This window comes from Vanessa atalanta, chromosome 5, assembly GCF_905147765.1.
Source record: "Vanessa atalanta chromosome 5, ilVanAtal1.2, whole genome shotgun sequence".
Lineage (NCBI taxonomy): Eukaryota > Metazoa > Arthropoda > Insecta > Lepidoptera > Nymphalidae > Vanessa > Vanessa atalanta.
This window is the reverse complement of record NC_061875.1, coordinates 3,472,234-3,489,078: the sequence shown is the minus strand read 5'-3', so window position 1 is coordinate 3,489,078 and position 16,845 is coordinate 3,472,234. Positions and strand designations below refer to the sequence as shown.

The window sequence follows — 16,845 nt, the reverse complement described above, 5'->3', positions numbered from 1 at the left end:
TATTTAATTTGATAATATAATATTCATAAAAAAAATCCGCAAGTATAAGGATAAAAAAACAAGGGAATAAAAATATGAATTCAGAATATATCGTATCGATATTCACCCTTAAGTTAAAGAATCTAAAAATATCTTTATAAAAACAGGGAACACTTAAGATGACGGGAATAATAGAGGCGATGTCGTTGGAAATTAGAATGCGGCTTGGTAAACAAGAAAGGAATTTTATTTTCCAATAGCTGATCAATAAAAAAGTGGGACGCGGGTTAATGCTGGCCAATGAAGCTGGGGAAAAAAGAGATTAATTACGAGCTGTTGACAGTAGTGGAAACAATTATACCACTTCAGCGTAAATGTCTTTGAAGTATAGTAACGTCAGCATAGATTCTTACAAGTGCGAAAGATTTTTGGATCAAAATAGACTGAAAAATTTTGGCTTAGAATTTAATTGTGTAATGGAATCATATGTACATATTGTGATACTTTATTTTAAAATGTAGCGAAACGGGTACTGATAGCAAGGCAAAAAATTATTTTCGTTAAAAAAAAATTCTTTGTTAAGTTTTTACATTATTATAGGTCTATCGTTCCAATGTAATATATATGTTGAATATTTTATATCATATTATATATAGCTTAATATGTTAAATAAGTTTCAGGAAAAATTATTAATAAACTCTGGTTCTGAAAAACGTAAAGTATTGGAATACAGTTTATTGAAATGTCTGGTATGAAACAATAAAGGGTATTTTATTCTCAGATACTTTTGGACGGACTAATATTATTATATACGTGAAAGTAACTCTGTCTGTTTGTCACGTCATCACGACTAAACCGATTGTGGGGACTTTGTCATATCTTATATCTGGATAATTTATAGGGGCTTATAATTTACGGGATCTATAGAGGAACATAAAGTTCATAATAAAAAAAATTCCAGCAAGTTAAAAAATAATTGTCAGATTGTATTGCCACACTAAGCAATAATTCTAGTGATATTTGAAAATAGAATGAATAACGAAAAACATAAATTAAGTTTAAAATTACTAAACATTGGATAATAATCGCTTTAGACGGTACTAATAAAATAACTATAACTTTTTTAAAAAACAAAATATATGAAAATGCTTAATATAATATTGTATTAAAATTTTCAATGTCGAACATTGTGAACAATTTTGAATGCGATACTGCGATGGTGCTATTAATGAAAATGAAATTCATTTGAATAATATATCGAGTAGCACAAAACAGATGAGTCGGCGCGTACTAAATGAATTTACTAGTTGTATAACGTAGATCAGCAGATACAATATTAATTATGCATTATTTAAAATTCTAATGGTAATGTTATGTATCTTATTCATTGACTTTTAACGAAAATATATTACTACTGTATCGAGATAACAAATTATTGTACGATGATTATATTATCTTATTTATATAATTATATCAGAGCCGAAACGGCCCAGTGGTTAGAACGCGTGCATCTTAACCGATGTTTTCGGGTTCAAACCCAGGCTGAATTTTCATGTGCTTAATTTGTATTTATAATTCATCTGTACGCAGATTTTGAATTGAATTGACCAATGGTATATCACACTTGGATTAACTTAGGAATGCATAAAGGGCAAACGTGCAACCATTTATTTTTATGAATGAAGTCATAACCAAATAAAATTTTGTATTATAATCCTACATCTTTTTCAGGTTTCCAGGTCGACATCCCAACAAGTTGTGCTGAGGGAGGCGACACGAACGTTAGCTGGAAGGTACCGTTGCGAAGTGTCCGCAGACGCTCCTTCGTTCCATACACAAGTCCGTTCCGCGTACATACACGTCGTTGGTGAGTTCTATATTCAAAATAAACATCTACTTTTAAACTTTTAAAGTTTGAAATGTCAACTATCGATTCAAACTTTAGATTTTTTTTTAGAATAGTCGCATCAAAAGCTCGTTAAATATTCTTTGAAATATATTTTAATAAATCCACGAGAAAAATAACACATGGAAGACAAATCTATGAAATGCAATACATATATTATTATATATAATTACTTAAAATACTAAATTTTACTATTAAAAACAAATTAAATTAAATTATCAAGTGTTAATAAGATCAAATTCGATGAAAATCACTGAATACACATTTTTTTATGATATCCAGTGAAATTTCCAATAATATTGTCACGAATTCAAACGTAGGTGTCTACGTTATAGAAGATGAAGAGGTCTCTGTTCACGTTTCGACATATAGGAGGTACTTAGGCATATTCCATAGACAACTTTAAGTTTAAGTATAAATATATAAATAAATTCCACGAGGTATGGTGAGTAACTTATCATCACGTGGTTCGTTTATATTCAAGTGTCTCCTTAATATTAAACGTGGAAAATATTTACGGGCTTATTATATTTGAGACAAATTGGGAAGTACATTTGATTTATTCGTTATTTAATTTATTTGACAGCCTCTTTAATCTCATAAGTTATAAAGCAGATGATGATGTCCTGATGTTCAAAAACGGGTCGAGCAACGAAAATGTTTTTCTTTTAGTAAAAGTTTTTTTTTTTACCTTCAGCCTAAAGTTACAGAGATAGTATAATACTCTTGTACCTCGAAAAATATGTAAAGTCGTTTGTTGTCTCCTATACATATATGGATAGATATATCTATCGATGCTCGATTTCATGAACTATTTTATACCGTAGCATTACCTATGTATCTTTATAGTATACCTATGTATACATAGCCTAACTACTGCATTCCATGCAATTACGAATACATATACGTTTATTTATAAGGGTTTTTTTATGGAAAATTTCAATAAATAAGGTTTTATTTAGGTTGTTATTTTGTCATTCTAACTGTAACGCAATACTAACAAATAATCTTCAAGGGATTTGTTGAGATTAGGTACTTATTTTCTTTAAACAGCGTATTTGTGTAACATAATAAACATTATCCTTAATAAATATTTACATATATAACACTTGTTTTCCACTAAAGAACGAAAGATTTTATTTTATACAACATTATAAAGTAAAATACGAATAATGTTAAAATTATGTCAAACCATATAATGTAATATATAACATTTAAAATAATATCAAATTTGAATATTTAAAATGAAAAAATATGAATCCGAAATGAAGGATCGATTTGATAACCGAAGGACTGTGTTATTATGAATTCCTGTTTTAATATTCCAAGTTAAACCGCCAGCTACTTACCACAGCGCGGTCGATCTTCCTTTTTATTCTTCCAGCTTATTTTATATTCTTTTCGAAGCACAATCCGATTTATGTATCTTGGAACTTGAACTACAATGTTGATAGCTTGTACTGTTTACTTAGCTCTTTGTGTTCCGTTCTTTCCATTTAAGACGCTCTTTTGTATTGAATTATCGTATATTTAAAGGCCTATTTAAAAAGAATTCATATAATAATATACTGCTTAATGTATTAAGCATTCATATAATAATATACTGCTTAATATTTTTAAAATGCTTATGTACAATAGAATTTTTATATGAGGTACCAATGTGGGGTTCGAATTTTTTATATATATTTTTTTGTGATTATTATTTATGTAATAATTATTTGAACATTATTGAACCCAAAAGTTTGTTAATCTTATATCTAAAGAGAGCAAGAGATTTCTTGTAGTTAAACAAATTAACAAATAACATATATTTAAATAAGTTAAGGGTATGAACATTTATTGATACATGGATTTGAACTAGTAATCTTCGGTTATGATCTTCGTTTTGTAGTCTCTGAGTTATCTCGTTTTAGTTATCGTCATTTCACCATACAAACAAATTTTTGTTAGTCTTTTTTAATTGCATATTGTTAACTGAAGCACAAAATAAATATATTTAAATCTATTATTATACAATATGACATGCCTTCATATTGACGTATTATTAATGACTTGAATACATTTTTTACATTGGGTACGTAAAAAATATATTTAATCGAAAACAATTAAATTCAAATGTTACATTGGTAAATTATATATAAAATATATATAATTATATGGGACTAACATTGTTTGTGACAAAATTAATTACTCGCTGATGCGCGCAAAAATTAATTTGTAACGAAAATGTTTCAAGAACTTGTTTCCTTCCTTGTTCCTTGTTTGAACCTTCTTCCCCAAAACTACCAAACAAAAGACTATATCCGGGTTCGAACTTGCTTAGTACATTTTTGTCAAACATATGAACCACTCATGGTTTAGACGTGAAAGCATAACAAACAGATATACACAGTTACTTACGCAGTCATGATGAATGAACTTTTTTTAACGTATTTGAACGGTATACTTTGAAGGAAGTACTACAGCGGCTAGCGGCGAGTTATAATTAAACGAGTAATAAAAAAGCATACTTAGTCATAATAAAATCGATTAAATCGTAATAAATTAATATGAAAATCTATATGTTCAAAATCCCAAGCGGAGAGTTATTAAAAATGAGATCCCGTAAAAAATTCATTGTGAACTCAATAATCGATATTAAGTTATTAAATATTCGATATGAAAATAGGTTCTCGAGAGACCGAACATCGATTCATTTTATTTTGATTACCCTCTGTAATATTAAAGTTATGGACGCGGAAAATCAGTACGGGATGATTTATCTGCAGGTATTAAAGAATTTTATAATTTAGATGTATTTATTATAGAATATTATTATTAATATTTTTATTAGAATCCAACGAATAATATGATTAACGCCTATTTAATTAGTTCAATTATTCATTTACATTTATTCATAGCACAAAAAACCAGATCTTAATCGAGAAATCAATTTTTATTTATAAACTCGGGATTTTTATTGAATCCTATTTGAAATGTAGTTTAGTTTTCATAGTTATAGTTTTATTTTTAATTTTTAAATAAAAAAGAGAGATTGACATATTATTGCTTAACATCATTTGTAACTGTTACACTTCTTAAGCTTGTAGCATATTATTTTTTATTAACGCGCTATATGTATATATATGTAGATATATAATGAATTATGGAGGAATTTGACGACCTCCGTGGTCGAGTAGTGTGTACACCGGTTTTCATGGGTACGCCACTCTGAGGTCCCGGGTTCGATTCCCGGCCGAGTCGATGTAGAAAAAGTTCATTAGTTTTCTATGTTGTCTTGGGTCTGGGTGTCTGTGGTACCGTCGTTACTTCTGATTTCCATAAAACAAGTGCTTTAGCTACTTACATTGGGATCAGAGTAATGTTGTCCAATATTTATTTATTTATTTATTATTTATTATTATTATAAGTCGTTACTACACGAATTCAATTTGCCATATCAGATTAGAATTTGGGTGTCTTTGTGGATATACTCTTCTTGGTAGTACATCTTTACACATACTACATTTATATTTAAAATTGCGAGAAAAAATGATTTGTCTGATCTTTGCGACTAGATGCTTGATTACTAAGCCACCGAAACGGAAATTTGGAATATTAAAAATGAAAAATTTTTTTTTGGATAGAATGCGCTTAGTACAAAAACAGCTCTATAGGTTCATTGACATCCACAGCTAATTGAGTCCCCATACTTTGTTTAAACGTATAGCATATTGTATATTTCCATTGTGTTTTCATAACTTATATGAACTACAAGCTCGAACAGCTAACGGACAGCCGCGTTCACTTAGTATTCAGCACATTCTGGAACCTTCATCAATTTTGTTTACGTGTGCAATCGCGCGTTCGACTCCTTTCATGTTCAAAATTAGTTTATTTTTTAATCGAACGTAAAACAACATTTCGGCAGAGGCTTAATAACAATCTATCTTGTTGCTGGAGCTACGGTTACGGAACTATACATGGGTTCCGTTTTTTAATGTTTTCTAGAAATTAATTTATCACTTCCAAAATCGTCCTTGAACTAACTTTTTTTTTCTCGCTGGAAAAATGCACCCCGCCTTTCACGCCCAGGTGAAGTGGGGCTATTTGGGACTCGCCGGTGCCCAGGACGGCCCTAGAGAACCGGAGTACCCACTATAAACTAGCGGTACCCATTCCGTCAACTAACTTGCCTAAAATAATTTAAGTCATTTTTAATAAATAAAAATACGAATCGATTCTTTGAGATAAGTTATTACAAAGAAACAAACTATGAGATCCTTTAGTATTTCATACATATATTTTTATTGCTTATGTTGTGACGTATATATACGCGTACGTATACCTACGCAACATAAGCAAGGTCATTCGATACAAAACAGATCGATACTAGTCATTTTATAAGCATAACCATTTACAGCATACCATTTGGACAATAACGTCAACAAATATGACGTAAACTATCACAACTGTTTCAAACTGTTGAAAACCCAACTCGTAGTAGGCAGGTGGCCGCAGAAGTGACGTAACCCACTTCCGACGCTTCGACGCCTCGAGTCGACTCGTTCAGCGTAAATTAGGTTGCGACTAACTTTGCAGTGTTCATCTCAGAACAGAGTACAACATACAAAAGTGCCATCAAAATATTTACGTCTTTATCGTAATGTTGTTTAAAGGCTGATTATTAAAGCAGTCCTGCCTTCTTTCCTCTTCTTTTTAATGTTAAATCAATGATGACAGAAAGAGAGAAAAACCGATAGTATTTAACAAGAAAGGGTGATAAATAGCAGTCTAATGTCAAAATTGACAATTAAACTAATGTGATTTTAAGGCTGATACATTAATATAAAAGCGTTTAAAAAAATAAATTTATATTTTCGTGTGTTTCGTCATATTATGACAATTAAAAATAATATAAACAAATACATTTTCTAAATATTTTTTTGGAAATATTTTATATTTATTACTGTATTAGATCAAGATATAATTAGTTCTGACGTATCGTACCGGATGTTATGAATCGACAGAATAAATTCGCTCTTTAAATTCAAAACAAGCTTCTTAAACTAAATGAAACGGGATATTATTCTATTATATCCAAAAAAAATTAATAACTAAATCATATTAACTGAGTATAAGTTTTTAATTGAGTATATTTTGTACAACGTTTTATATTTAAACGCTTTACGCATGGTATTTCTATTGCGCTCTTATTCTTAGCTGTGGATAATTTGATGTTATTTCATGGTAAATGAATTCATATAAAAGTATGGTCTTGGTGACACATTTTAAAGAAGAAAGGAAAATGACTTTACGGAAAATATTTCCTGCGCTATAAACATGACTTGATGATATTATTAATTGAAGCGCATTAGTCATATATGTACTAATTAGAATCAATTCTAGAGCCGAGATGGCCCAGTGGTTAGAACGCGTGCATCTTAACCGATGATTTCAGGCACCACTGAATTTTCATGTGCTTAATTTGTGTTTATAATTCATCTCGTGCTCGGCGGTGAAGGAAAACATCGTGAGGAAACCTGCATGTGTCTAATTTCAACGAAATTCTGCCACATGTGTATTCCACCAACCCGCATTGGAGCAGCGTGGTCGAATATGCTCCAAAACCTTCTTTCCAAAGGGAGAGGAGGCCTTAGCCCAGTAGCGGGAAATTTACAGGCTGCTAATGTAATGTAATAGATAGATGGTAAGATATATGCTCATTTTTTTTAAATCTTTTACAATATGGCGGACTTATCGTTTACTTAATTATAGGCGATATAGCTTAGATGAATTAGTTTACTTCGAAATGTCAATGCTTACTATACAGTGCTTACTATTTCTCGATAATCATGGTCTTAAGGTTTGTAACTTATATATAATTTTTTTATTCATTAATGAATCTTTTACGATTTCTGTTAATTCACGTTTCAAGTAATGAACTTTGGAATTTATTCTTAAAAATGTTATATCGAACTCTCTGATTGATATTCCTACTATTACTTTTCGTTTATAGAACTATATTTTCTAATTAACAGACTAATACGAAACATTCCGAATTCTTATTCCGAGTTTTTATCAAGGATTTTCGGATAAATTTCTACGAAATATCTCAATTCAAATTGTAAACTCAAAGCTCCAAATACTGACTCTGAATTAAATGAATACTAGACATATTTAATTAAAACTAGGTTAGTGAGTTAGGAAAGTTATCTATTACAAACAAATATTTTTGCTATCATAGCTGAAGAATTAAAACAATAGATGTGCAATTATATTCAATATAAACTGAATGCTAAGTATTTCGCTAACACCGGCTCGCTGGTAAGCTGGCTTTATAAAAGATATTTTATGGTGGAATCTTTTAAACCCGCTCTGCTGACTACAGTCGACATAGTTTTAACTGTCTCTTTTTGTTTTATTGCGTCTTCTGCGCCCTATTTTTAATTTTAAGAACTTTGAATATAACCAAATTTTCTTCTAGGACGTTTTACATTTGTCAAATCTAGATGTCATGTTATATTTACGTAATGAAAAACAGATAAGTCAGAACTATGATTTTTAACATTAACCAACTTTTAATTTATTTTGATTACACCTGACAGTGAGTATAATTATAATGCTTAACATATATTATGATAAACAGGCGTCGTGACGTCATGACGTCATGGCGTCAGGCATCATGACGTCGCGGCCTAATGTCATCTCCTGTCTGGGTAGGCAGCACCCACTCAACATATTTTCCTCCGCCAAGCAGAAATACTTAGTATTGTTGTGTTCCCGTTTGAAGTGTGAGTGAGTCAATGTAACTACAGGCACAAGAGATATAATATCGTAAGGTTGGTGGTGCATTGGCGATTAAAAATAAATTAATCACGTGTGTTTTATAGCAATTTAAAGATGCTCATAATACCACCTGAGAATATATAAGGAGAATGTTAAAAATTCACAGTTTCGTTAGAAATATATAATATAAAAAACATAGGAATACTTACACAATCATTGAAAACTAGAGCTTAAATATTGATAGCGGCTCCAAGCGGCTCCCAGATTATAATAATCCAAAAAAGGGTACTATCGCAAAACCACGAAGATTATTCCTGTCCCGTAGCAAATAATCCCACGTCTTACCTCTAAATCACTTTCAGCAAATGGCCGACAGCCCCGGCCCCGCTGGACTTAATTTGAATATAATAGCTACAGTCTGTCCAGGGCCAGAGGTCCTCCTAAATCTGGTTCAGACGACATCTGACTACGTAACGTTGATAAACTGCGAGACGGAAGTGTGTTGATGATTTATTTACATAAATTCTATCTTAAATCTCAATTTATTGGACAAGTCTTACTTGGCCCCTCAAGCTTTTGTCATTTTGAAGATCGTCCGTCATATAATCAGTCCCGTTTTACTTTTTTCACTATAACCTAATTTGCTGGCATTTGACGTTCATTACGTTTATCCTGAGAAATTATGTTGCATAATATTAATTAAAAAAAATTAAATCTAACGTAGTTATATTGTATAAACGCTGTATTTGTATTTGTTTTGGTTCCAAAATTCAAAATATATTTTTTTATACTATGAAACATAATAAATAATACAGAATGGTTAATATAATAAAAATCAACATATACTTTATTGAAGTGAGCACGCACTTTTGCATCATAATTTCCTAGATGACTTTAAATACAAAGGTGCCATAATCACCATAAAACCCTAATCTTACACAATAATTAGTTTAAAGGTCTGTGTGAGGTCGTCTGCGTAGTTTACCATATATTCTACCACCAAGCAGTAATACTTGGTATTGTTTTATTTGGTTTGAAGGATGAGTGAGGCAGTGTAACTACAGCCACAAGGGACATAACATCTCAGTTCCTAAGATCGATGGTGCATTAGCGATGTAAGGAATTTTAATTCTGTTTACGGTGCCAATGTCTATGGGCAGTTCCTGTACTTTTCATCATATGCCGTATATTCAAATATATATTAATAAATAAATAAAAAATAATAGCATCATAGAACCACACGTCACCAAAATGATTGTGGTATTATCACAATACCCACAAAAAGCTGATATGGTATTCATTGAAATTCGGAATAAAAGTAGATTATCTGGAATACTAATCAATTCCAAGCAACACTACGAGTATTACCAATTTTAAATAATTTTAGATTGAATCTTTACAAGTAACATTCACATTATTTATACCTATTAATATTCTCGGTTCTGTATTATTCAAGCTATAATTATTTTATGAAGCAAGAAATTCACCAAAATACACAACAACATTTATTTATCCTTCTTAACCTTTAACCTATAATAAAATATCTCTAATTCTTCACCCACGTATTTAATTCCAATGATTTCATAAAATAAGTAGAATGGAATTTTTGGTTTGGAATGTAAATTCTACCGACAAGAACCGAGAGAGAGAGAGAGAGAGAGAGAGAGAGAGAATAGTAACTCTTTATCCATAAAAATAATCAAATGAATCAATAAAACATTAGTGTGCAAATACATATAGCCTATAATTATAGTTGATTATATTCGTCTTGATACTTGTCTAGTGCAGCCTTTTGTATTAAATAAGCGAATTATTTATTTCAATTATATAATTTTATTATTTATTTCAAAAAATACGTACAGCAATCCGTTATAAACCAATTCGTAGCAGCTAAAATTTAATAAGTCCAGATAGAACAAACACATTCGCCGGGCGAGAATTGTTCTCCTTCCTAGTATAATAAAATCTTTTCTATTCCAAATTGCGTGTTTGCAACCCGCCCTGGCATTTCGTTGGTAAGATTTCTTAAATTTGTTAAGATTCGGGGAGCTTTCGTGAAATGTTATTATTTCTATCAATATAAATTCTAAATTGAATAGAGAACGCGTCTCGGTTAACTTGAGAGAGGACGGCCGAGAGTTTATTGCGGTGTATTGAAAAAATACGCAAAATGTTTTTTGGCAGTTGGAAAATAAGATCTGAAATCGGGTTCAGTGTTGGGAGTTCCAAGTACAGTGGACTCACATAGACTGATTATGACAACAAAATTTTTTGAATTTGTGCTTATGTTCTTACGTAATTTATTAAGCACTGACTTTAAATAAAATGGCTGAAATAGAATATTTTGAACGATACAGAGCGCCTCCTATTGTCCTATTCATCAACGATTGTTCCGATTATTTCGAGCGTGAACAGTAACAATTAAAGCTCGGCCATATTCACTGCATGTCTGCCTAACAATATAGCAATAAAGTAAGTAAAATAACTGCCTGTACATTTCCCACAGCTGGGAAAATACCTCTTTACATGCTGCTCCAATGCGGGTTGGTTTTTGGAACATATGGCAGATTTCAGATATATTCCTGACAAACAATACTTAATCAAAATCAAAATAGATTTTATTCATTTAAGAAACTAGGTATATTAAGTGAAGTTATCACTGTTTCGGTATGCAGAATCTACCAAGAAGAACCAGCAAGAAACTCAGCAGTTAATCTTTTTCAATAGTCATTTTGTATTTGTTTTGAAGAATGAAAAGCTGGTGTTAGTACATTCACAAGGGTCATAATATATTATTAGCTCCTAAGGTCGGTGTCGCATTGACGAAATAAAGATCTTGCATTGTTTACGTCAGTGACCACTCACCATTGGCCCATTCGCCCAATAATAACCTATATAAAAATGATAAATAAAGTATCCATATTTGTAGGTTTCTATACAACCACCGCAAGAAATAAATTGTACATTAACATTAAGCTAATACAAATAGACTAGTGCTTGCCCGAGCAGAATCCACAATTTTCAATTAGGATTCACGTGTTATCTCAATATAAGTATATAAAGGTTAAAATAATAATTATGTTTTCGCAGTATTTATTTTCCTACAGTAAATTTCATTATATCATCTCTAGATAATAAAGAAAACAATCTAACATAATAAGCCCGTCGTATATTAACTTATAAAGGTGTGTAGCAAAAAGCAAGAAATGAAGCGAAGCATTTTCAGTAATTAGACGATACATCCTTGGAGGATATTAAGCTAAATGACCATATTTATTGTCTCTCTCTCGCTTGACTACGAAAAACGAGATGGGGATAGTGTACTGTCTTATTGGTTGAGCTAGCTTCAATAATGACATAATTACGGAGATTAATCCGATTTAGTCGTTTTTAAGGAAAACGAATGATAGCTTTTATTTTTGTTTCAAATATTTCTACTCAAAATTCAAGCATTTTTTTTTAATTCCTTTCTTTATTCGTTAATCAACAATTATTGAATAAATATTTTTCTTAGTTCAAATTAATGAACCGAAATGGAACGAAATAAAATAATGAAAATGTTTAAATATATAATAATAGATAGATATATAATATATTAAAAGCTATATACATTATTTATATATTATAAAGCAAATTCTTTATATTATTGATCGCTTATTCTTTACACGTTAGAAACCCCATGTCTTCGGTAGCATTACTCACGAGGGCGGATCAGTAACGTAACCGCTCGGAGCAGCTTTTTGTAAATAATTTGTTAGTCCATAAACAAAAAGTAAGTATGACAAATGTAACTTGAACGTTCATAGAGTATATCAAGAATTTTAAAGCAGTCACTAAGTGCTGTGGCAGCCAACGGTATAGAGCTCTTTTATGCCGTCATGCTCCTCTTTTTCGAGGGAAGTATAAGTAAAATATATTTATTTTACTAATAGATCTCTATTTTTTTCTATTTTTTTTTAAATTTATTTATTGGTTTCCTTTCATGAAAAATATTTTAATAAACATGTCGCTAGTCATGTGCAAGTTAACTTTGACCTCATTGACGTCATCAATAAAAATTAATCGATTAATTAATAAAACAAAGATTATATCCTATCGCTTTACTTATAATAATCACTTAATACACATACGTTATAAGTGCATTTTTTTATTAACATTATTTTATTATCAGTTCAATCCTCGAAGACCTTATCCGATCGAAAACACATACATTAAAATATCATACGTTTATTTGGCCCACATATATTTTTAGCATAGTGTTGTAAATATATTGTTATCATAAATTATCACAACAAAATAACTTGAAGTCAAAACTTTTAAAACAAAATAATTTATAGCAAGACTTTCATAAAGTAGTTTTAATAATGTACCTTCTTATTCTGTAACGGCATAGCAAAGTATAATGAACGAGCATTAAATTTTAGTGAAATTGTTCCTAACATTTAAGATTAAAAAGACGTAATTAAATTGATTTCTGCGGCAGGATCTACGTCTTTATTAGTCCACTGTACAACGGCTACACAAAGGCGCTTTACGTTCTAATAACCCAAGCTATGTCTGAAAGACCAACCATTGATAAAGTCCCGGTCTTTACTGTGTCATCTTTACTTTGTAAGAAACAATTTTAGACTTACATTTTCTGGAATTCGCAAAACTTAATTAAATGTACTTCGTCCAGTTCCGAGAATTTGAGCGTATTAAGTGCACTTTTATTGCTTGGTGTATTCCTAGTTATCTCATTCAAAGTAACAGTAATTATACCAAAAGGATTCATATGAAATAATTTATTAAATTTCACTCAAGGAAAATCTACCGAGTTTAACACTCAAAGGTCAAAATTTGCCAATAAAACGAGAGAGCTGAGAATATTAGCCGAACGTTTTTTTTTTTTTTTGAGTTATATCCATGTTAATAAAATTGACAGTGTGCTAAAAAAACTACTGTTATCAAATCACAGTAGTTTTTTTAAATTTCGTACTATGGTCAGGTTTATTATTTCTCGACATCGTGTCCATTGGAACAAAATAACGTACCGCCAAGCGAACTGAAAAAAGCAATCAAAATTGAAGCACAATATTCGTACTAACATTTGCATCGGTGTCGATAATCTCCTCTTTCGTTGTCAACACACACACACACAGTTTCGAATTTTCATTGCAATCGGATAGCAACATTTTCAAACAAATCTCAAAATCAGGATTTAAGCACAGGCGTTTTTTCTTCTTATTTGGTTTAGTGCAATTTCGTTTCGGAAACTGCAAGTCTGGTATTGCAGCAACAAATTAAATTGGTGACTTGAATTTAGAGGGTAAATGTTCCAATTAGTGTTTCTGTGAGTCCAAACAGTTTCCAGCCGAGACAAACTAGATTGCCTACTCGAGGCACCTGCTTCGATGTTTACTTGATTGGTTCGTGATTCGTCTTGACAATCCAAGTTTATTTTGTTGATCAATTTAAATTTCTAGGAGGTAACGTAAAATGTGTAATTTTAATTTTAACATTTCACGCTTTGAATCTGTAAGAATAATACGTCATGTCCAAAAATCTTTAGATTTTTTTGAATAAAATGCAATGCGCCCAAATTAAGTAAACCAACTAGCAAAACAGTATGTTATATTTATATATTGATAGAAATAATATCATTATAGGACTATTAGAACTACAACACATCGCAAAACAAAAATATTTGTAACCTTTAAAATGAACGTTATACAGTAAGTAAAGGTAGTCACATTCTCAATTCGTTTGGGAATTGGCGGAATGCCATCCTGAACCAACCTGCTTAACTTAGTACATTTGATTTAGCTTGGTTAGAGTCCCTGTCGGACCCTCTCATATCGAGAACGCTTACACGGTAAAAGCGTTTCATGGAGACTCAAACGACATCTATATTATGGAATGCACTTTATGATATGAAATAAAACAGGTTATCTCCTTCAGGAATTTTCATATGTTTGCAAATTTATTTAATCTTGTTTTACATAATTTATTTTACGATCATATAACCTTACTTATAATAAAATAAAATTCTTAAATAATTCACTGGCACAGTCACAAGCACAAGGATTCTCGCCTACGAAAAATATTCCTATTTCAACTGCTCCATTGGTTTGTCTGTAAGAATAATTTTTCTGAGTACGAGATAAGTTTTATGACAACAAATTAAGCATACGAAATATCTATCTAGAACTCTATACCTGTACATGTATTCAAGTATTAGGGAATCGCAATTCGATCGAATTACGATTTTAAATTTAGAATGTTCTATATTTTATCGAAACACCGCCTCGAATAATTATTAGTATTGCATACTAAAATTGTCGTCACAGTCGTTACAAGCTAGATGATCAAACATAACGCCGCTGCAGTTATTTGAATGCATAGTTAAACTGTCAGAGCGATTTGAGCACGATATCCATGAGCTGTAGGATCAAGATTTAATATGTAGCATTCGAAATTTAATTAATAACAAATAACTTAAACACTAAAAAATAGAATTAATTATTAAAAAATAATTGCCAGCATCGTGTGTGTTCTATTATTTGAAAATAAAATTGATTGGATATTTATTTGTGTTCTGTACCCAAAGAGTAAAACGTGTCGTTCCGTCTGTAGCCGGTCTGTATCTCATAAACCGTAAAAGACGGTTGAAATTTGCACAAATTATGTATTTATGTTGCTGCTATAACAACGGATGCTAAAAAATAGAATAATTTTTTTTTAAGAGGCATCCCGTCCCATTTTTTACCGTTATAGATACCGATACGAGTCCGACTAGCACTTGGTCGGTTTTTTGGGTCTCAATTTTTCAAATAACCTTAAATTGATAACTGCTTATAACTATATCTATAAATAAATTGCCGTTAATATTTTATACATCGGTGTATATTGTGTATTAATATTTTATACATATTGAAACACAGATGTATGTATAAGTTTGTGTTAAACAAAGCTTTAGAGCATTCCGTGCTGTAGCTAATATTTTATATTATATATAATCACAGAGCGGTGTAGAAGCTAATGCTAGCTCCAAACAATAATCGGCTTTAAGCCCCATATCGATATTTCACGGATAAAGAGCTTAGCGCTTGATGTCAAACCACGTGAAACTATTATTGAAATTTTTATTGCATGACAAACTGTGGTTGTTTCGTACCAGATTATTTTATTAAAATAGAACAGACTTAATAAAAAATTATCATAGTTATAATTCTATCATCGAATGACGCCGTTTTAATTTCAAGTATGAATTATTCTATTCTAATAGAGAATTGAGATATTTTCGATAGTGCAGATAATATTTGTAGCTATTTTTTTTTAAATTAAATTTACAATAGTATAATTATGATTGAAGCTAATATCTTCATTGAAGCTGGTATTATGTATAGTGCTATTACAGTTCATATAGTATAAGAGCTAATGTCACGAACTCGACCACATTAGTCGTGGGTCAGCACGGACAATTATCGAGTTTAAGCCCCGCATTAATAACGCGTAACGGGCTTTGCGCTTGACTTGCGGCCGCATGCATAATTCTGCGGTGGCTAATCGCTTCACTAGCTCTAGAATTCACATTTAAACGCTTTGGGGGATTGTTCAATTGAATGTAACTCCTTCCAACTGTTAAGATAAAACATTTGACGACCTCCGTGGTCGAGTAGTGTGTAGATCGGTTTTCATGGGTACGCCACTCCGAGGTCCCGGGTTCGATACCTGATTAGAAGACGTACATTAGTTTTCTATATTGTCTTGGGTCTGGGTGTTTGTGGTACCGTCGTTACTCCTGATTTTCCATAACACAAGTGCTTTAGCTACTCACATTGGGATCGGCGTAATGTATGTGATATTGTCCAATATATATTTATTTATTTAGAGTTTTTTATAACATTTTTTAGATAAATTTTAAGTTGTTGTACATACGGTTTTTTGTATATTTCGTGTTTGAATTGTTTTTAGGTACGTAATGTATATTTAACTAGTACAAAGTAAGTATCTCATTTAGTTTGCGTGCTTAACAAAATAGCTGTTATATTTTTTAAAAGCAGCGTTCATGTAACTTAATTAAACTTTATAGCTTAAGTATACATGATATGTCAAAGGCAATCTTACTTTACTGTACTTAATGATTTTCTTTTACTTCAATGTAACGTTCATGCGAGTTTATTTTTAAATGAAATAAAATCGTTGCAAAT

General features: G+C 31.0%; 1 protein-coding gene across 1 annotated transcript in view; it reads left to right on the top strand.

Annotated features, from left to right (window-relative positions):
* LOC125064099 overlaps positions 1-16,845 on the top strand; it is a 290,773-nt gene that overhangs the window by 142,510 nt on the left and 131,418 nt on the right. Inside the window, exon 4 of the mRNA XM_047670889.1 lies at positions 1,711-1,846. Within this exon, the coding sequence (XP_047526845.1) occupies positions 1,711-1,846 (136 nt within the window). The remainder of the gene's footprint in view (positions 1-1,710; positions 1,847-16,845) is intronic.